Raw genomic sequence first — 20,998 nt, 5'->3', positions numbered from 1 at the left:
TCGCGGGCCGGTGAATTGCTTGGGGGGGGGGCGCTGCCAGCCGCCGCCCGGTGCGATTCCCGCCCCCGCCAAATCCCCGGCGCCGGAGAATTCGGCAGCTGGCGGGGGCTGGATTCATGTCGCCCCCGGCGATTCTCCGACCCGACCCTAGTGGGGCAGCACGGTAGCATGGTGGTTAGCATAAATGCTTCACAGCTCCAGGGTCCCAGGTTCGGTTCCCGGCTGGGTCACTGTCTCTGCGGAGTCTGCACGTCCTCCCCGTGTGTGCGTGGGTTTCCTCCGGGTGCTCCAGTTTCCTCCCATAGTCCAAAGATGTGCAGGTTAGGTGGATTGGCCATGCTAAATTGCCCGTAGTGTCCTAAAAACCTAAGGTTAGGGGGGGTTGTTGGGTTACGGGTATAGGGTGGATACATGGGTTTGAGTAGGGTGATCATTGCTCGGCACAACATCGAGGGCCGAAGGGCCTGTTCTGTGCTGTACTGTTCTATGTTCTAATCCCACCCTTAATGTTAACCAACGAGATGAGAAAATCTTTTTTTGCAATTTGAGTCGACGTGATCAGGAGTGCACTGACTGAAAGTGTGTTGAAGCAGATTCAATAGTAACTTGCAACACAAAATTAGACAAATGTTGGGAGGGAAGAACATTTGCTGGGTTGTGGATAAAAGGCAGTGCGAGTGGGACTAATTATAGAGCAGTATCAGCCCAAAGGAAACAAGTTCAGTCCTTTCCAATCCTATCTTACACACCCCAACCTCACCTCACCTACAAGAGGGCAGAGTGGGATACAATCATTGCTCAGGATTTGGGCATCGCTGGCTAGGCCAGCATGTATTGCCCAGCCCTAATTGCCCTTCAGAAGGGTTTTGTTGAGCTGCCTTCTTGAACCACTGCAGTTAATATGGTGTAGGTACACCCACTGTGCTGTTAGGGAGGGAGTTCCAGCATTTTAGATATATGCAGCAGCAAACACTATACAGCTGCAGAGAAACACACGCACTCAGTGCAGGAGCACACGTGCACTCAACGGACGCATGCACACAATTACAGAAACACACATATCTAAAGGGTTCCTACCTTTCTCAATGTCTTTGTACAGTTGGTCAATGAAACCATCCAACTCTTCCCTCGTCTGTGCAGGAAGCTGGAGTGCATCACAGCCATGGACCCATTGACTCAAGGAGCTGTCAGGAAATCAAACACAACTCTCTCGTAGAACCAGAGGAGGCCATTCAGCCCGATACATAAAAATAGGAGGAGGCCATTCAGCCCTTGGAGCCCAAAATGCAGGAACAGGAGGAGGCCATTCAGCTCCTCGCGCCTGTCACACGGGAACAGTAAAAGGCCATTCAGCCCCTTGAGCTTGTTACACAGGAACACAAATTGCGTGCAGTTTTGGTGTCCCTATCTGAGGAAGGATGTTCTTGCCAAGGAGGGAGTGCAGCAAAGGTTTACCAGGCTGATTCCTGGGATGGTGGGACTGTCATACGAGGAGAGACTAAATCAGCTAGGATTATATTCATTGGGGTTTAGAAGAGTGAGAGGGGATCTCATAGAAACTTATAAAATTTTAACAGGAGTAGACCGGTTAGATGCAGAAAGAATGTTCCCGATGGTGGGGGAGTCCAGAACGGGGGGGGGGGGGGGCATAGTTTCAGGATCAGACCTTTTAGGACTGAGGGGAGGAGAAACGTCTTCACCCAGAGATGGTGAATCTGTGGAATTTGCTACCACAGAAAGTAGTTGAGGCCAAAACGTTGTGTAATTTCAAGGATTTAGATACAGCTCTTGGGGCTAAAGGGATATGCGGGGAAGGCGGGATCAGGGTATTGAACTTGATGATCAGCCATGGTTATAATGAATGGCAGAGCAGGCTCGAAGGGCCAAAGGCCCACTCCTGCTACTACTTTCTATAGTAAGAAGTCTTCCAACACCAGGTTAAAGTCCAACAGGTTTGTTTCAAATCACTAGCTTTCGGAGCACAGCTCCTTCCTCAGGTGAATGAAGAGGTAGGTTCCAGAAACATAAATATAGACAAGTCAGATGCAAGACAATGTTTTGAAGGCGAGCATTTGCAGGTAATTAAATCTTTACAGATCCAGAGATCTTCATTCACCACGGAGCAGTGCTCCGAAAGCTAGTGATTTGAAACAAACCTGTTGGACTTTAACCTGGTGTTGTAAGACTTCTCACTGTGCTCACCCCAGTCCAACGCCAGCAACTCCACATCTATTTTCTATGTAAGCGGAGGCCATTCAGCCCCTTGAACCTATTCTGCCATTCTTGCAGGTCATGCTTACCCAACAAGAATCCATCAATCTAAGTTTTGATGTTTTCCATCGACCCCCAGTGCCATCAGTCAGTTTGGGAGAGAGCTATTTCAAATGGTCACACCCCTTTGTGAGAGGGAATGCTTCCTGATACCGCCCCCCTCTCTAAATGACCTGGCTCGAAATTTAAACTTCCACCCCCTTGTTCTCGAGTTCCATGTAGGCCAGGCTGGTGAATCAGATAAAACTCCGAGGCTAAACATCAACTTTTAAAGTCCTTCTTGTTCAACAACATGCCCACTTGGGATGAGAACTCACAAACGCAGCTATTCTTGAGGGGTGTACACGACACCACTCTCTCGCCTCGGAGTCAGAAGGCTGGGCATTCAATCCCACTCCAGCGATTCGAGCCCATAATCCTGGCTGACACTCTCAGTGCAGTACTGAGGGAGTGCTGAACTGACAGAAGTTCAACTTTTTAAAAAAAATAAAGAGTACCCAATATTTTTTTTCCGATTGAGAGGCAATTTAGCGTGGTCAATCCACCTACCCTGCACATCTTTGGGTTGTGGGGGAGAAACCCACGCAGACACGGGGTGAAGTGCAAGTTCCACACGGGCAGTGACACAGGACCGGGATTCGTACCCGGGTCCTCGACGCTGTGAGGCAGTCGTGCTAACCATTGCGCCACCGTGCTGCCCAGAGGTTCCGCTATTTGGATGGGACATTCAACTAAGCTCCCGTCTTAGGGCAGCACGGTGGCCTAGTGGTTAGCACTGCAGCCTCACGGCGCCGAGGTCCCAGGTTCGATCCCGGCTCTGGGTCACTGTCCGTGTGGAGTTTGCACATTCTCCCCGTGTCTGCGTGGGTTCCGTCCCCACAACCCAAAGATGTGCAGGATAGGTGGATTGGCCACACTAAATTGCCCCTTAATTGGAAAAAATAATTGGGTAAGCTAAATTTAAAATTAAAAAAAAAAACTAAGCTCCCGTCTTGACCTCTTGGGTTGCGGTAAAAGACCCCACAGCCATAATTTTGAAGAAGAAGGTGGTTCTTCCCATTACCCTGGTCCAATATTTATCCCTCAACCAACATCACTAAACAAATCAGGGGATTGGCCCATGGTCACATGTTGTCTACGGGAGCTTCCTGTGAATACATTAGTTGCTGCATTTCCAAATCTACAACACAGTGATCACACTCCAAAAAATCATCTCATTGGCTGTAAAGCGGTTTTTAATTCAGTCAGCAGGGCATCCCTGCTGGACCAGAATTTATTGCCCCACTGCCACTTGCCCTTAAGAAGGGGAAAATCCAAATCTGCACAGCAAGGCAGTGGTCCATGAACCATGAGGTAAACTAACTGATGTCAGCTGGGGGATGATTCAGGAGTAGATCAGTGGGAGTTTGCCTAATTTTCATTCTCAGGACTCTGCAGCAAGTATGGGCGTGTCTGCCAAGGGCAGGATTGAGCTCAGCAGTGGTGCCGCCACAGTCAAATAGCCGGACAAGACCGTGATGTGGGCTCAATGAAAATGGCCAAGTTGGTTGAGATAATGACTAACAGTGCCCATGGAACACGAACAACAGCGAAGGATGAGGGCATTCCGGGGAAAGGGATTTGACTGTACTGGTGGGCACTCGTGCCCAGTCCAAACTGGGAGACAACCCACCTGGTCCCGATGCCTTGCCCGTTCGTTCCGACCAAAGCGAAGAGTGAGCGAAATCCCTCCGGTGTGAACCACTGTGAGTGCAAGAGAGAGAGAGAGAGACAGAGATGTAGAGGGACACAGCAAGAATGGGCGAGAGACAGAACGAGAGAGAAGGGGCAATGGGGAGAGATAATGGGGGGAGAAGGAGACAGGGAGGGAGGGAGAGCGGGAGAGAGAGAAAGAGACAAAGACAGACAGAGAGAGAGAGAAAGAGAAAGAGAGGGGAAGAGATCAAATCACATGGTTGGGGAAATCCGCGAGATAGTTTCTTGAATTTATCAGTTGTTTGCCTCTCTATGTTAAGCTGGTTTGATTGCTAAGCTTACCCAGTTAGCTTGTTGAGTTCACCCAGTTAGTTTATGCCGCTTATGTTGCTATACTAAACCAGTTTTCAGGCACTATGCTGTGCTAACTGGGTTAAGGTTGCTAGCTTACCCGATTGAGGCTATCCTCATAGAGAGCTTTGGTGAAGAGCTGCCGTAGTGTTTCCAACTGACCCTGAAAGAGAACAGGAGAGACATGAAGCAGCCTGCAAGAGATGGGAGGGTCTGACAGCAAGCAGCAGGAAAAGGAGGTGGCCAATCAGCTCAGGAAACTGTTTCGCTATTCAATTAGATCATGACCAATATGTGCCACAATTCCATTGGCTCACCTTGATTGGGTAGCCTTCAATATTTTTACATCATAACTTACAAAATAGCAGCAGTAGACCATTTGGCTCTATGGTCCTGCATCGCTGTTCAATATGATCATGGTTGGTCCTCTATCGCAACGCCACTGTGCTCTTCCCATACCCCTTTGACACCTCTCGTGTCCACTGGGGCGGCACAGTGGTTAGCACTGTTGTTTCACAGTGCCAGGGACCCGGGTTCAATTCCGGCCTTGTGTCACTGTCTGTGCGGAGTTTGCACGTTCTCCCCGTGTCTGCATGAGTTTCCTCCGGGTGCTCCGGCTTCCTCCCACAGGACAAAGATAACAATAATCGCTTATTGCCACGAGTAGGCTTCAATGAAGTTACTGTGAAAAGCTCCTAGTTGCCACGTTCCGGCGCCTGTTCGGGGAGGCCGGCACGGGAATTGAACCCGCGCTGCTGCCTTGTTCTGCATTACAAGTCAGCTATTTAGCCCACCGAGCTAAACCAGCCCCTAGATGTGCAAGTTAGGTGGTTTGGCCATGCTAAATTGCCCCTTAGTGTCTGAAAGATTGGATGGGATTACTGGGTTATGGGATAGCATGGGGGCCTGGGCCTAGATGGGGGCGTTGGTGCAGACACGACTGGCTGCACTGTAGCGATTCTATTAAATCTAATTTTTCCTACTTAAATATGTTCGGTGATTTAGGCTCCACAGCCTCGTGTGGAAGGGAATTCCACAGGTTCACTACCCTCAAAGAGGTTTCTCCTCATTGCAGTCTTAAAGGGCCTTCCCTTATCCTGGGACTGTGAGCCCTTGTTCTAGCCCCTCCAGCCAGGGGAAACAGCAACCTGTCTGCTCAGCCCAGTCAGAATATTATACCTTTATATTAGATCCCCTTTCACTCTTCTAAATTCCAGTGAATACAGGCCCCAATCGCTCCTCGTACGACAATCCTGCCACCCCAGGAATCAGTCTGGTGAACCTTCTCCGCGCTCTCTCTATAACAAGTGTATCCATTCTTCCACCAGCTGTGGTCTCACCAAGGCCCTGTACAGCTGCAGTAAGGTATCCTTGCTCCTGTACTCATGTCCTCTTGCTCTGAAGGCCAATATACCATTTACCTTCCTAACTGCTTGTTACACCTGCATGCTTACTTTCAGTGACCGGTGTACTGGGACATCCAGGTCCCTTTGTATGTCAACATTTCCCAATCTCTCACGATTTAAATAACACTCGGCCATTTTGCTTCTCAGTCCGAAAGGAATAACTTCTTTTTCTCCAACAAAAATCACCGAGTGCACAAGGTGGTGAACAGGATACCAAACATTTCTGAAGAGTGACATTTTTGCCGAAACTTCAAGTCTTGAACTCATCATGAGAAACACAGGAATACCAAATTTCAAAGGATCACAACAATTTAAACTACAGGAGAAATTATTGATTGGTGATAGTCGTAGAGCTCGTAGGGTTTTATAGCATGGAAATAGGCCCTTCGGCCCATCACTTCCACGCCGACTGTCAAGTATCTCACTAATCTAATCCCATTTTCCAGCACTTGGTCCGTAGCCGCGTAGGTTATGGCATTTCAAGTGCTTATCTAAATACTCATTAAATATTATGAGGGTTCCAACCTCTACCACCCTTTCAGTCAGTGACCCCTCCGCTAAGGGGAAAAGTCCCTTCCAATGTCCCTCATAATTTCATACAGCTCAATCAGGTCCGCCCTCAGCCTTCTCTGCTCCAGGGAAAACAACCCCAGCCGAACCAGTCTCTCTTGACAGCTGAAACAAACCAGCCCAGGTGACAGCCTAGTGAATCTCCTCTGCAAGGTAATCACCTCCTTCCTATAGTGTGGTGATCAGAACTGCACACAGTACTCCAGTCGAGTTGGGAGCTAACCAGCGTTTTATACAGCTCCAGCATAACCTCCCTGCTCTACTATTCTATGTCTTGGTCAATAAAGGCAAAGATCCCTAGGCCTTCCTAGCCCTCCAGCACGGTAGCATTGTGAATAGCGCAATTGCTTCACAGCTCCAGGGTCCCAAGTTCAATTCCAGCTTGGGTCACTGTCTGTGCGGAGTCTGCACATCCTCCCCGTGTGTGCGTGGGTTTCCTCCGGGAGCTCCGGTTTCCTCCCACAGTCCAAAGATGTGCAGGTTAGGTGGAGTGGCCATGATAAATTGCCCTTTGTGTCCAAAATTGCCCTTAGTGTTGGATGGGGTTACTGGGTTATGGGGATGGGGTGGAGGTGTTGACCTTGGGTAGGGTGCTCTTTCCAAGAGCCAGTGCAGACGCGATGGGCTGAATGGCCTCCTTCTGCACTGTAAATTCTATGATTATCTACCTGTCCTGCTGCCTTTAGCGATCTGTGAACCTCCATACCAATGTCCCTCTGCTCCCCTGTACTACCTCGGGTCCGACCATTCATTGTATATTCCTTTGCCCCATTAGTCCTCCCAAAATGCATTACTCACACTTTGCATGGTTAAATTCCATTTGCTATTCTACGATTTGATGTCATTTCATGTTTGGCTGAACAACCGTGAGTGCGCAAATAACTAAATTGACAACTAATAGAAGATAATCAGTCGAGCTTGTAACATGGCTCACTTACTCTTGCTAAAAGCAATATAACCTGTTCTCTGCAAACAAAAGGAATATGCTCAAGTCTTTTTTGAATCACCAGAAGCTTGTGGAGTGTAAAGCCCCCGGTTCCATTCTCCGCGGCCATGCCTTGTCCAATCAGTCGACTTGAAAACCAATCGGCATTCTTTTCTCCTTTGGTATAGTGGTGATCATTAAAAATGTGGAATTCTTGCATTTATTTGAGTGCAGGATGAAAAACTTCAGCAATATGCCTCTCTTTTCAGCAATGTTCAAGGTCTGTACCACCATGCGGCTGATAGAAAATGTTTATCTGGAAATGTTTATCTGGAATGCAACACCAAACCTAAATTGTGACAGTGACTCAAGGTTGCTCTGGGTGGGCAGCACGGTGGCCTAGTGGTTAGCACAACCGCCTCACAGCGCTGAGGTCCCAGGTTCGATCCCGGCTCTGGGTCACTGTCCGTGTGGAGTTTGCACATTCTCCCCGTGTCTGCGTGGGTTTCGCCCCCACAACCCACAAATGTGCAGAGTAGGTGCATTGGCCACGCTAAATTGCCCCTTAATAGAAAAAATAATTGGGTAATCTAAATTTAAAAAAAAAAGGTTGCTCTGGGTTAAACTGGGAAAAGGTATGTGTGAACTGGCTGACATTGGGTGGGTTTGCCAGGTCCAGCAACTCAGCAGGTGAACCACCAATTTGCTGCTGTCATTGTAGAAATGTTGGGAATTATCCCACAGCGATACATTTGGAAAGAAGAATGAAGAGAGGCAATCTCAACTGAGGGGGGAAATTCTCTAGGCGGGGTGCAGGGATGTTGAGATCTGGGGGTTCACATACCGAGATCATTAAAGGTGGCAGTTCGAGCTGATAAAAAAAATACTGGATACTTGGGAATGGGATCAGCTGGATAGCACTTTCAAAGAGATGGCACAGAAACGATAGGCCAACAGGCCTGTTCCTGTGCTGCAAGATTCTCGCATTCGCAATGAATGAAACAGCCATTCATATCTGTATTAATCCTGTAACAGGAGGACCAGCAATCTGGATTTCGGAGAATGAGTGTCCAAATCCAACCAGGGCATTTAAAGAAGTCATGTTTTCAGAAAAAACCCATGAAAGAAAAAGATAAAAATCCAACTGATTCATTAATGGCCCTTGATGGAAGACAATGTGATATCCTTACCCGGCCTGGGCTTATACTCAACTCCAAACCCACAGCCATCAGGTCGCCACCCAGTTGTCTGGACAGAAAAATCAGTGCAACGGTTGGAAGTGCAGGTCAACACCACCGTCTCAATGGCAACTGGGAATGGGCAATAAACTACCAACACTGTCCACAACCTGGCAATGGGCAACAAACTACCAACACTGTCCACAACCTGGGAATGGGCAATAAACTACCAACACTGTCCACAACCTGGCAATGGGCAATAAACTACCAACACTGTCCACAACCTGGGAATGGGCAATAAACTACTAACACTGTCCACAACCTGGGAATGGGCAATAAACTACCAACACTGTCCACAACCTGGGAATGAACAATAAACTACCAACACTGTCCACAACCTGGGAATGGGCAATAAACTACTAACACTGTCCACAACCTGGGAATGGGCAATAAACTACCAACACTGTCCACAACCTGGGAATGGGCAATAAACGACCAACACTGCCCACAAACAGGGAATGGGCAATAAACTACCAACACGGACCACAACCTGGGAATGGGCAATAAACTACCAACACTGTCCACAACCTGGCAATGGGCAATAAACTACCAACACTGTCCACAACCTGGGAATGGGCAACAAACTACCAACACTGCCCACAAACTGGAAATGGGCAATAAACTACCAACACTGCCCACAAACAGGGAATGGGCAATAAACTACCAACACGGACCACAACCTGGGAATAGACAATAAACTACCAACACTGCCCACAAACAGGGAATGGGCAATAAACTACCAACACTGCCCACAACCTGGGAATGGGCAATAAACTACCAACACTGCCCACAACCTGGGAATGGGCAATAAACTACCAACACTGCCCACAAACAGGGAATGGGCAATAAACTACCAACACTGCCCACAACCTGGGAATGGGCAATAAACTACCAACACTGCCCACAACCTGGGAATGGGCAATAAACTACCAACACTATACACAACCTGAGAATGGGCAATAAACTACCAACACGGACCACAACCTGGGAATGGGCAATAAACTACCAACACGGACCACAACCCGAGAATGGCCAATAAACTACCAACACTGCCCACAACCTGGGAATGGGCAATAAACTACCAACATTGCCCACAACCTGGGAATGGGCAATAAACTACCAGCACTGCCCACAACCTGGGAATGGGCAATAAACTACCAACACGGCCCACAAACTGGGAATGGGCAATAAACTACCAACACTGTCGACAACCTGGCAATGGGCAATAAACTACCAAAACTGTCCACAACCTGGCAATGGGCAATAAACTACCAACACTGTCCACAACCTGGCAATGGGCAATAAACTACCAACACTGCCCACAACCTGGGAATGGGCAATAAACTACCAACACTGTCCACAACCTGGCAATGGGCAATAAACTACCAACACTGTCCACAACCTGGGAATGGGCAATAAACTACCAACACTGTCCACACCCTGGGAATGGGCAATAAACTACCAACACTATACACAACCTGGGAATGGGCAATAAACTACCAACACTGCCCACCTACTGGAAATGGGCAATAAACTACCAACACTGTCCACAACCTGGGAATGGACAATAAACTACCAACACTGCCCACAAACTGGAAATGGGCAACAAACTACCAACACTGTCCACAACCTGGGAATGGGCAATAAACTACCAACACTGCCCACAACCTGGCAATGGGCAATAAACTACCAACACTGCCCACAACCTGGGAATGGGCAATAAACTACCAACACTGCCCACAACCTGGGAATGGGCAATAAACTACCAACACTGTCCATAACCTGGGAATGGGCAATAAACTACCAACACTGGCCACAACCTGGGAATGGGCAATAAACTACCAACACTGTCCACAACCTGGGAATGGGCAATAAACTACCAACACTGCCCACAACCTGGGAATGGGCAATAAACTACCAATACTGTCCACAACCTGGGAATGGGCAATAAACTACCAACACTGCCCACAAACTGGAAATGGGCAATAAACTACCAACACTGGCCACAACCTGGGAATGGGCAATAAACTACCAACACTATACACAACTTGGCAATGGGCAATAAACTACCAACACTGTCCACAACCTGGGAATGGGCAATAAACTACCAACGCTGCCCACAACCTGGGAATGGGCAATAAACTACCAACACTGCCCACAACCTGGGAATGGGCAATAAACTACCAACACTGGCCACAACCTGGGAATGGGCAATAAACTACCAACACTGGCCACAAACTGGGAATGGGCAATAAACTACCAACACTGTCCACAAACTGGGAATGGGCAATACACTACCAACACTAGAAACAACCTGGCAATGGGCAATAAACTACCAACACTGTCCACAAACTGGGAATGGGCAATAAACTACCAACACTGCCCACAACCCAGGAGCTGGAGTTGGGTGCTTAAGGACAACAGCAGCTCCCATTAACCCCACAGCACCCATTAATTTAAGTTATTTATTGACCCTTTGTTGATGTTGTCATGTGGGTAATTTGGTGACCTTCAGAATGGATCTTGTTGGTTGGGTTTGATTTTCCAGACCTCTGCTCTACACACAATGATATGATGGAGAATGGGGGCAGGCCGACGGCAACACGAACCTGGAATTTGTCTCCAATCAGTTTGTGAACTATCTCCTCCTCGTCGTTGGCCGTCCTGCTGCAGAACTGGGAAAAGAGCTTCTTCCAACGGCCCTTGTCTTTAGCCTTTGGATAGGAAGAAAGCAGAAATGAGGGAAGTTTAAACTCAAACTTTGTCATTGATAACACAGCTCCAAATGTCAGTCATAGTTGGCAGGATAAGCAAACTGGCCCCAGCTACAGGCCAGCTCCCACATCGGATATCGTAAAGATGGCGTAACTGAGAAATTGAGAAAAAGGATCATCACTCATAGAGCAAGACAGCACCAACATCAAACAACTTCAGAACATTTAGTGCAATACCCCAAACTAGAGACATAGGAATTCCCAATTGATTAAAGCCCAGGATCCACCTACTTCATCTTGTATCATCCTGGTAGTCACAGGATACAACTATAATGGAGTTGCTGAATGTTGCTCAAACGAGAGACACGTTGTTGAAGCTTTTCCTCTTACACTCATTAGGACAAACACAAGAATGCCAAATTTCAAACGATCACGACAATTTACCCTCCAAGAGAAAAGGGTTCTGATTGGTTGACACATTAACTCTCGACTGGTCAAGGCGTTGCCATGGTGAAAGTAACAGGGATCTATCGGCTCTCCAAGCTGCCGGGTAATTAACAGAAATGCTATCCACGGCAGACCAATCAGCACCCTGTTCCCCTGGAGTACAAGTTGCGATTGTTTGATATTTGGAATTCCCGCATTTGTCCCGATGAGTGCAAGATGAAAAGCTTTGGCGATGTGCCTCTTTTCAGCTGTCTGCAAATTCTGACTTGCCAAGTGACTGATTATAATGGAGTTGCTGCTTAATCACATGAATCAATCTGTATCAATGACCCAGACATGAGGTGAGGAAACTCCAGTTGGAGAGTGCTTGGTCCAAAGTTACCTGTCCCTCCCAAGCAGGTTACACACTGCACACATCGTGTCCCAAAATGTTACGTTCGACAGGAAATCTGTCCAATTCCAGTCTGAGTGAATCAATACTATCTGTTTCCACCGCCTCTGCTGGCACCCTGTTCTGCACATTGTTCACAGCGTGAACTATTACTAATATTCATAGTCATGATTGAATTTACAGTGCAGAAGGAGGCCATTTGGCCCATCGAGTCTGCACCGGCTCTTGGAAAGAGCACCCCACCCAAGGTCAACACCTCCACCCTATCCCCATAACCCAGTAACCCCACTGAACACCAAGGGCAATTTTGAACACTAAGGGCAATTTATCATGGCCAATCCACCTAACCTGCACATCTTTGGACTGTGGGAGGAAACCGGAGCACCCGGAGGAAACCCACGCACACACGGGGAGGATGTGCAGACTCCGCACAGACAGTGACCCAAGCCGGAATCGAACCCGGGACCCTGGAGCTGTGAAGCAATTGTGCTATCCACAATACTACCGTGCTGCCTGTTATCTGAGAAACACAGCAATCATTAAATCAAGACACGTCTAATCCTGCCACTCTTGTTTTTTGGTGATGTTGGCTGACGGTTAAAGGACAGTGGGTAGAACTCCCCTGTTCTGCTTTGAAATAGTGCCATTGGATCTGACACAGATGGGGTTTGGGGTTACCGTCTCATCTGCAAGGTGGCACCGGCGGCAGTTGTTGGACTCTCCCAGTATTGCACTGGGAATGTCAGCCTGGGTTATGCACTCAATTCGCTGGAGCAGGGCTTGAATCTGCTGACACAAAAGGCGAGTTTTCTACTCAGAGGCACAGCTGAAAGTGTGGGATTATTTCATACATTGAAAGGGCTAGATAAATACTGTAAGAATAGGGCAGCCCGGCGGTGCAGTGGCTACCACTGCAGCCTCACAGCGCCGAGGTCCCAGGTTCGATCCCGGCTCCGGGTCACTGTCCGTGTGGAGTTTGCACGTTCTCCCCGTGTTTGCGTGGGTTTCGCCCACACAACCCAAAAGATGTGCAGGTTGGGTGGATTGGCCATGCTAAATTGCCCCTTAATTGGAAAGAAAATGAGTTGGGTACTCTAAATTTATGAATAAATAAATACTGTAATAAATCTCACAACATCAGGTTAAAATCCAACAGGTTTATTTGGAATCACAAGCTTTCGGAGCGCTGCTCCTTCATCAGGTGAAGTGGAATCAGGTTCACAATCACAGCATATATAGACAGAGGCACAATTGCAAGATAATTACCGACTGGAATGTGAAGAATCTGTGGTGATATGCATCACTGTAGATACACAAGGGGATAATGTAAATACATGTAGACTAGCTAGACCAGGGGTGGGCAAACTACGGCCCGCGGGCCGCATGCGGCCCGCCAAAGGTCTTTCTGCGGCCCACCAAGATTAAGTCATAAAAAAAAACATTTTTTTTAAAAATTGTTTTTTTTTTCAATTTTAAGGTTAATGGGGTGGCTGTTGGGTTACTTACTGGTATAGGGTGGATACGTTGACTTGAGTAGGGTGATCATTGCTTGGCACAACATGTGTTTCATGTGAAGTTTCTACTTTAAAATATTAATTAATAAAAATTAATTGCTTTTTTTTCTTTAAACTGAGTTACTTTGTTTTTCAAATAAATGTGTTTCATGTAAAGTTTCTACTTTAAAATATTAATTAATAAAAATTAATTGCTTTTTTTTCTTTAAAAACCTTTTATTTTGGCTATTTTAAATGTTAATTATTTTACTTAATATACTATGCGGCCCTTTAAAATTGTGAATTTCTGAATGTGGCCCTTGCACGGAAAAGTTTGCCCACCCCTGAGCTAGACACTAGAGGGAGCACCAGAGATATGACACACAGACACTCAACCAATAGATCAGTTAGATAGGACACGACCAATGGGCATTCACGATACACACTGAGGTGACACCACCACAGGAGGGCATTACACCAACCCATATATAAAGGACACAACACACATGATCTGCCTCTTTCCAGTGGAGACAGTCAGTGAGTAGAGACACAGGGTTGATTCAATATCACACCCACCACGTGGATTGTAGCAGACTGGTTTGTCAGTCTGAGTAGCTACAGAAGGATTAACAGTAGTGGCGAACCCGAGTAGGAGAATTGTAAATAGTTCAATCAACGTGTTGAAGTTATCTCCACGTCTGAACCTTCCTTTGTCAGAGTACACATCAAGAAAGCCGCTCACGGTACGCTAAGTGCATAACCAGACAGAATCTAATCTGCAATCCAATAGGTAATTATCTTGCAATTGTGTCTCTGTCTAAATGCTGTGATTGTGAACCTGACTCCACTTCACCTGATGAAGCAGTAGCGCTCCGAAAACTTGTGATTTCAAACAAACCTGTTGGGCTTTAACCTGGTGTTGCGAGACTTCTTACTGTGCCCACCCCAGTCCAGCACCGGCATCTCCACATCATATATAAATTCAGATTATTACTGTAGCCAACTAACTCAGCAGATATAGAATAACCAACCTGACTTTGTTTAACTTCATTCTCACCATTGTCTCTATCTCGTTCGGTACAGGAAACCAATTAACCATCAGTTTAGGTACAATAATCCGGGGATCTCCTTATTTACCTGCTTCACCATGGCAACCATCCTAGCCATCAGCATAATGCTGGCCGTTTCTGGAGGGTAATGCATGTTCCTGTAACAAAAAGGAGATTTTGTTTAAAGTACTAAATGTCCAATGACACTACGCATGGAGCAGGGAGGTGGTAGTGTAGTGGTATTGCCGCTGGGCTAGTAATCCAGAGACCCAGAATAATGCTCTGGGTACCTGGGTTCGAATCCCACATTTGAATTCGATAGAAATCTGGAATAAAAAATTCAATGATGTCCATTAAACTATTATCAATTATCGTAAAAAGCCATCTGGTTCACGAATGTCCTTTAGGGAAGGAAATCTGCCGTCCTTACCTGGTCTGGCCTACATGTGACTCCAGATCCACAGCAATGTGGTTGACTCTCAACTGCCCTCAGTTCAAGGACATAGAACATAGAAAAATACAGCACAGAACAGGCCCTTCGGCCCACGATGTTGTGCCGAACTTTTGTCCTAGATTAAGAACAAATTAATCTCCACCCCATCATTCTACCGTAATCCATGTACCTATCCAATCAATAAATGCTGTCCTTGCCAGCGACACCCACACATGAATGAATAAAAATATATATTTTTTTTAGAGAAAACCGTGAGAAGATATGATTCAGTCTCGAAACCAAAATCACATTATTACTGTACAAATTTCTACATGCACATTACATATGTAAACTTGTCACATTGTAGTTACACCCTCCTACCATTGGTGGCACTGCCACCGCCCGTCATAGACTTGCGTCCTTTTTTAAAAAGTTTGTTCACAGGGTGTGGGCATCACTGACAAAGCGAGCACCTGCAGCTTGTCCCTAACCGCCCTCAAGCAGGTTGTAATGAACCAACTTCTTGAACACAAGAGGCTCGCAAGGTCATTTCAGGAAGGCAGCTCAGAGTCAACCACATTCCCGTGCATCTGGAGTCACAGGTAGGCCAGACCGGGTAAGTATGGCAGATTTCCTCCACTGCACTAGCTGCCCGCTGAATGTTGTAGTTACATTTCTGAAGAGTGCAACTCAAAGCCAATCAGATTTCCCCCACTACAACCAAAGCTATGGTCACATTCTGGAGGATTTTTCTCATTATACAATGAAATGTTATATCCTGTTTGAAAATGCTGTAGATTCCTTAATTCCTGTACTCATAAATGAAGTAACTTTAAACATAAAATAAACTTTAAAATGTAAAAGGAATGCCAACTCTTTTGACCTTGCTCACCGCCTGTCCTGCTCACTAATCCTCCTTCTTGCCGCTTTATCCGCTTGCTGCCTCTCCCACCAGCCCCGCCTCCCTCTCACACCCACGGATGGTCTCGCCCACACACTGGCCCTCCCACTGCCAGACTCTGCCGCCTGCCTGCTGAAACTCCTGCTCGCTGCCCAGCTCAGGTCTCTCGGATACTCACCGCCATGCTTCCTGCAGCTTGTTCAGGGGGTGCTGAGGGTCATCTTTCGAGGGTCCAAGGCACAGAACCTGGTGGTGCTGCTTCAATGCAGCTTGCCGGCACTCAACGCTGCAGTACAACTCCTAAAGGAAAATGTATCGTCACTTCGAGGGTACACACTACCTTGGGCACCACCCCTCCCACTGTTACAAACATACGTAGGAACATACAAATTGGGCAGAGTAGGCCACTCGGCCCCTCGAGCCTGCTACGCCATTCAATAAGATCCTGGCTGATCAGATTGTGACCTCAATCCCACATTCTGACCCCCGATAACCTTTCACCCCCATGTTAATCATCAATCTATCTCGCACTGCCTTGAAAATATTCGGTGACCCTGCCTCCACCACCCTTTGACAAAGAGAGTTTGAACGACTCGCAACCCTCAGGGAAAATCATTCCCACCCCACCCCACCCCCCGTCTATCCCAAATGGGAGGCCGGATATTTTGTAAACTGTGCCCCCCTACTCTCCACCAGGGGAAACATCCTTTCAACATCCACCCTGTCCAGTTCTCTCAGCATTTTACATGTTTCAAGAGGATCACCTCTCATTCTTCTAACCTCCAGTGGAGTAACCCTTCCACATAGCCTGAGGAATCAGTCCAATACCTTCTCTGAACTGTTTCTAATACGATTATATCCTTTCTCAAGTAAGGAGACCAAAATTGTACACAGGACTCCAGAGCACTGCTATCTCACAGCGCCAGTGACCCGGGTTCGATTCCGGCCTCTGATTGTTTGTCCAGGCCTCGAGGTCACTGTCTGTGTGGAGTCTGCATGTTCTCCCCGTGTCTGCGTGGGTTTCCTCCGGGTGCTCCCACATTCCAAAGATGTGCAGGTTAGGTGGATTGGCCATAATATATTGCCCTTAGTGTCCAAAACTTAGGTGGGGTTATGGGGGGGGGGGCTGGTCCACACTCCCTCTGACTCCAGCTCACTCACTGTTAGAGGGTCCACACTCCCTCTGACACCAGCTCCCCCACTGTTAGAGGGTCCACACTCCCTCTGACACCAGCTCCCCCACTGTTAGAGGGTCCACACTCTCTCTGACTCCAGCTCACTCACTGTTAGAGGGTCCACACTCCCTCTGACACCACCTCACTCACTGTTAGAGGGTCCACACTCCCTCTGACACCAGCTCACTCACTGTTAGAGGGTCCACACTCCCTCTGACACCACCTCACTCACTGTTAGAGTCCACACTCCCTCTGACACCAGCTCCCCCACTGTTAGAGGGTCCACACTCCCTCTGACACCAGCTCTCCCACTGTTAGAGGGTCCACACTCCCTCTGACACCAGCTCCCCCACTGTTAGAGGGTCCACACTCTCTCTGACTCCAGCTCACTCACTGTTAGAGGGTCCACACTCCCTCTGACACCACCTCACTCACTGTTAGAGGGTCCACACTCCCTCTGACACCAGCTCACTCACTGTTAGAGGGTCCACACTCCCTCTGACACCACCTCACTCACTGTTAGAGTCCACACTCCCTCTGACACCATCTCACTCACTGTTAGAGGGTCCACACTCCCTCTGACACCACCTCCCCCACTGTTAGAGGGTCCACACTCCCTCTGACACCACCTCCCCCACTGTTAGAGGGTCCACACTCCCTCTGACCCCAGCTCACTCACTGTTAGAGGGTCCACACTCCCTCTGACACCAGCTCACTCACTGTTAGAGGGTCCACACTCCCTCTGACACCACCTCCCCCACTGTTAGAGGGTCCACACTCCCTCTGACACCACCTCCCCCACTGTTAGAGGGTCCACACTCCCTCTGACTCCAGCTCACTCACTGTTAGAGGGTCCACACTCCCTCTGACACCACCTCACTCACTGTTAGAGTCCACACTCCCTCTGACACCATCTCACTCACTGTTAGAGGGTCCACACTCCCTCTGACACCACCTCCCCCACTGTTAGAGGGTCCACACTCCCTCTGACTCCAGCTCCCCCACTGTTAGAGGGTCCACACTCCCTCTGACACCACCTCACTCACTGTTAGGGGGTCCACACTCCCTCTGACTCCAGCTCACTCACTGTTAAGAGGGTCCACACTCCCTCTGACACCACCTCCCCCACTGTTAGAGTCCACACTCCCTCTGACACCAGCTCCCCCACTGGTAGAGGGTCCACACTCCCTCTGACACCACCTCACTCACTGTTAGAGGGTCCACACTCCCTCTGACTCCAGCTAACTCACTGTTAGAGGGTCCACACTCCCTCTGACACCACCTCCCCCACTGTTAGAGGGTCCACACTCCCTCTGACACCACCTCCCCCACTGTTAGAGGGTCCACACTCCCTCTGACACCAGCTCACTCACTGTTAGAGGGTCCACACTCCCTCTGACACCACCTCACTCACTGTTAGAGGGTCCACACTCCCTCTGACACCACCTCACTCACTGTTAGAGGGTCCACACTCCCTCTGACACCACCTCCCCCACTGTTAGAGGATCCACACTCCCTCTGACTCCAGCTCACTCACTGTTAGAGGGTCCACACTCCCTCTGACACCACCTCCCCCACTGTTAGAGGGTCCACACTCCCTCTGACACCACCTCCCCCACTGTTAGAGGTCCACACTCCCTCTGACTCCAGCTCACTCACTGTTAGAGGGTCCACACTCCCTCTGACACCACCTCCCCCACTGTTAGAGGGTCCACACTCCCTCTGACACCACCTCACTCACTGTTCCATACAGTACATTCTCCCCACTGTGCAGTTTCACTGGGTCCTCTTGACACAGGTCCTCTCTCCCAGCAGCACTGCTACTTTCTCCTTCCAGGTCACCCTCCTGTGAGCCGATGTTATTCCATGATGGAAATATTAATGATAATAATAATGCCGATAGCCCTGTTTGCTGTACTCTGCTGGCAAGTCCATTACCTGGCAGGCGGGACAGGAGTCCAGGAGCTCCTTTTGGACACTGCACAACTCTGGGTGTGGAAGGATCAGGCTGGGGTTTCCTGACAGTCTGCGGCTGTTCTCCTCGGCCGTTTCCAGGGACCTCATACAGTAATCACAGGCTGGAGAGACAGTCAACAAAATTAGCACAAAGTATCCACTGCAAAGCTGTCCCCATCAAACACTCCCAGGACAGGTACAGCACGGGGTTAGATACAGAGTAAAGCTTCCCCCACACTGTCCCCATCAAACACTCCCAGGACAGATACAGCATGGGGTTAGATACAGAATAAAGCTCCCTCTACACTGTCCACATCAAACACTCCCAGGACAGGTACAGCACGGGGTTAAATACAGAGTAATGCTCCCTCTACACTGTCCACATCAAACACTCCCAGGACAGGTACAGCACGGGGTTAGATACAGAGTAAAGCTCCATCTACACTGTCCCCATCAAACTCTCCCAGGACAGGTACAACACGAGGTTAGATACAGAGTAAAGCTCCCTCTACACTGTCCCCATCAAACACTCCCAGGACAGGTACAGCACGGGGTTAGATACAGAGTAAAGTTCTCTCTACACTGTCCCCATTAAACACTCCCAGGACAGGTACAGCACGGGGTTAGATACAGAGTAAAGCTCCCTCTACACTGTCCCCATCAAACACTCTCAGGACAGGTACAGCACGGGGTTAGATACAGAGTAAAGCTCCCCCTACACTGCCCCCATCAAACACTCCCACGACAGGTACAGCACGGGGTTAGGTACAGAGTAAAGCTCCCTCTACACTGTCCCCATCAAACACTTCCAGGACAGATACAGCACGGGGTTAGATGCAGAATCTGCTTCTGTTTATTATCCAGAGAGGCTTCTGGAAGGTGTGCCTGCAGAGAATTGTCGTGACTCCTAAACTGTAGATCCCATCAGCTTCCCCACTTGGGCTCGACAGCACGAATGGCCGTGGGGTCGAGGGTGATGAGAGGTACAGCAGGACGCTGGCTCCCAATCTCCAGGCCTGGACAAATGATCAGAGCCCTGAATTGAAAACCCACACTCCAACTGGCAGACTTTAAATTCAATTAATTAAATAAATCTTGAATTGAAAGCCAGCCAACCTCTTGGCCAGTTTCCCCCGTTCACTGAGATGCCTCTATGGTGATGGGGTTCGATGAAGAAGTGTCGAGGAGGCTGGTGTGGAACATAAAGACCAGCATGGGTGTGTTGGGCTGAATGGTCTGCTTCTGTGCTGAGATTATGCAAATTCCATGCAATCACATGCAAATTATATGTAAAATGCAAAATCATATGTAAATCCATGTAAATGCCACACAAATGTGTGCAACCTCAATGTAAATGTATGTAAATTCTACATAATTCGAATATAATTTGAATACAGTGCCCCTACTGTGCACTGGCCCAACCAGACATGGGGTTGAGGGTCTTTGAGTGATGAGCAGTATCTTGAGGGGTGAATCAGTGAGTGCTGCCCGGCAATACTCTGGACCTCACCTTTGTATTTGTACAATGCGTTCCAGAGGAACTGTGCTGAAACGATAGGCTGCTCCACAAAGATGGTCGCCCCTTTCCGTACATCCTTGCTGGCAAAGAGTCCTTTCCCCTTTGAAAGAAGAGAAAGCAAAAAATAGATCAGTCTCGGTAGAAAAAGCCAGACGCAGCAGTTCTGGCTCAGGAAGAGCAGACGGGAAAGGCGATTATCCTGGCAGTGTATCCACGAGCACGGGAGGAAGCTGTTTATCCCACTGACCCAACGCAATGTAGAGCAACCTATTTCAGCTTCTCATGTCCCATATTACACTGTCGCATAGAGAAACATAGAATATTGGAGCAGGTGCTTCTTCGAGTCTGCTCCACCATTCATTATGATCATTGCTGATCATCCAACTCAGTATCCTGTTCCCGCCTCTCCTTCGACCCCCCCACCCCCCCGACCCTCTCCCCCCCCCCCCCCCCCCACCCCCCCC

The 20,998-nt window shown here is 48.4% G+C and overlaps 1 protein-coding gene across 1 annotated transcript in view; it reads right to left on the bottom strand.

Moving 5' to 3' along the window:
* Window positions 1-20,998, bottom strand: part of smyd5 (SMYD family member 5) — a 59,568-nt gene that overhangs the window by 8,282 nt on the left and 30,288 nt on the right. The window contains exons 5-12 of the mRNA XM_038792942.1: window positions 20,526-20,733; window positions 18,998-19,137; window positions 16,063-16,184; window positions 14,639-14,708; window positions 11,066-11,170; window positions 4,418-4,480; window positions 3,944-4,014; window positions 1,078-1,184 (exon numbers count right to left, since the gene is read on the bottom strand). Of these exons, the coding sequence (XP_038648870.1) occupies window positions 1,078-1,184; window positions 3,944-4,014; window positions 4,418-4,480; window positions 11,066-11,170; window positions 14,639-14,708; window positions 16,063-16,184; window positions 18,998-19,137; window positions 20,526-20,733 (886 nt within the window). The remainder of the gene's footprint in view (window positions 1-1,077; window positions 1,185-3,943; window positions 4,015-4,417; window positions 4,481-11,065; window positions 11,171-14,638; window positions 14,709-16,062; window positions 16,185-18,997; window positions 19,138-20,525; window positions 20,734-20,998) is intronic.

The sequence above is a fragment of the Scyliorhinus canicula genome, chromosome 3 (genome assembly GCF_902713615.1).
Source record: "Scyliorhinus canicula chromosome 3, sScyCan1.1, whole genome shotgun sequence".
In the NCBI taxonomy this organism is placed as follows: Eukaryota; Metazoa; Chordata; class Chondrichthyes; order Carcharhiniformes; family Scyliorhinidae; genus Scyliorhinus; species Scyliorhinus canicula.
This window is presented reverse-complemented; position numbering and strand designations above follow the sequence as displayed.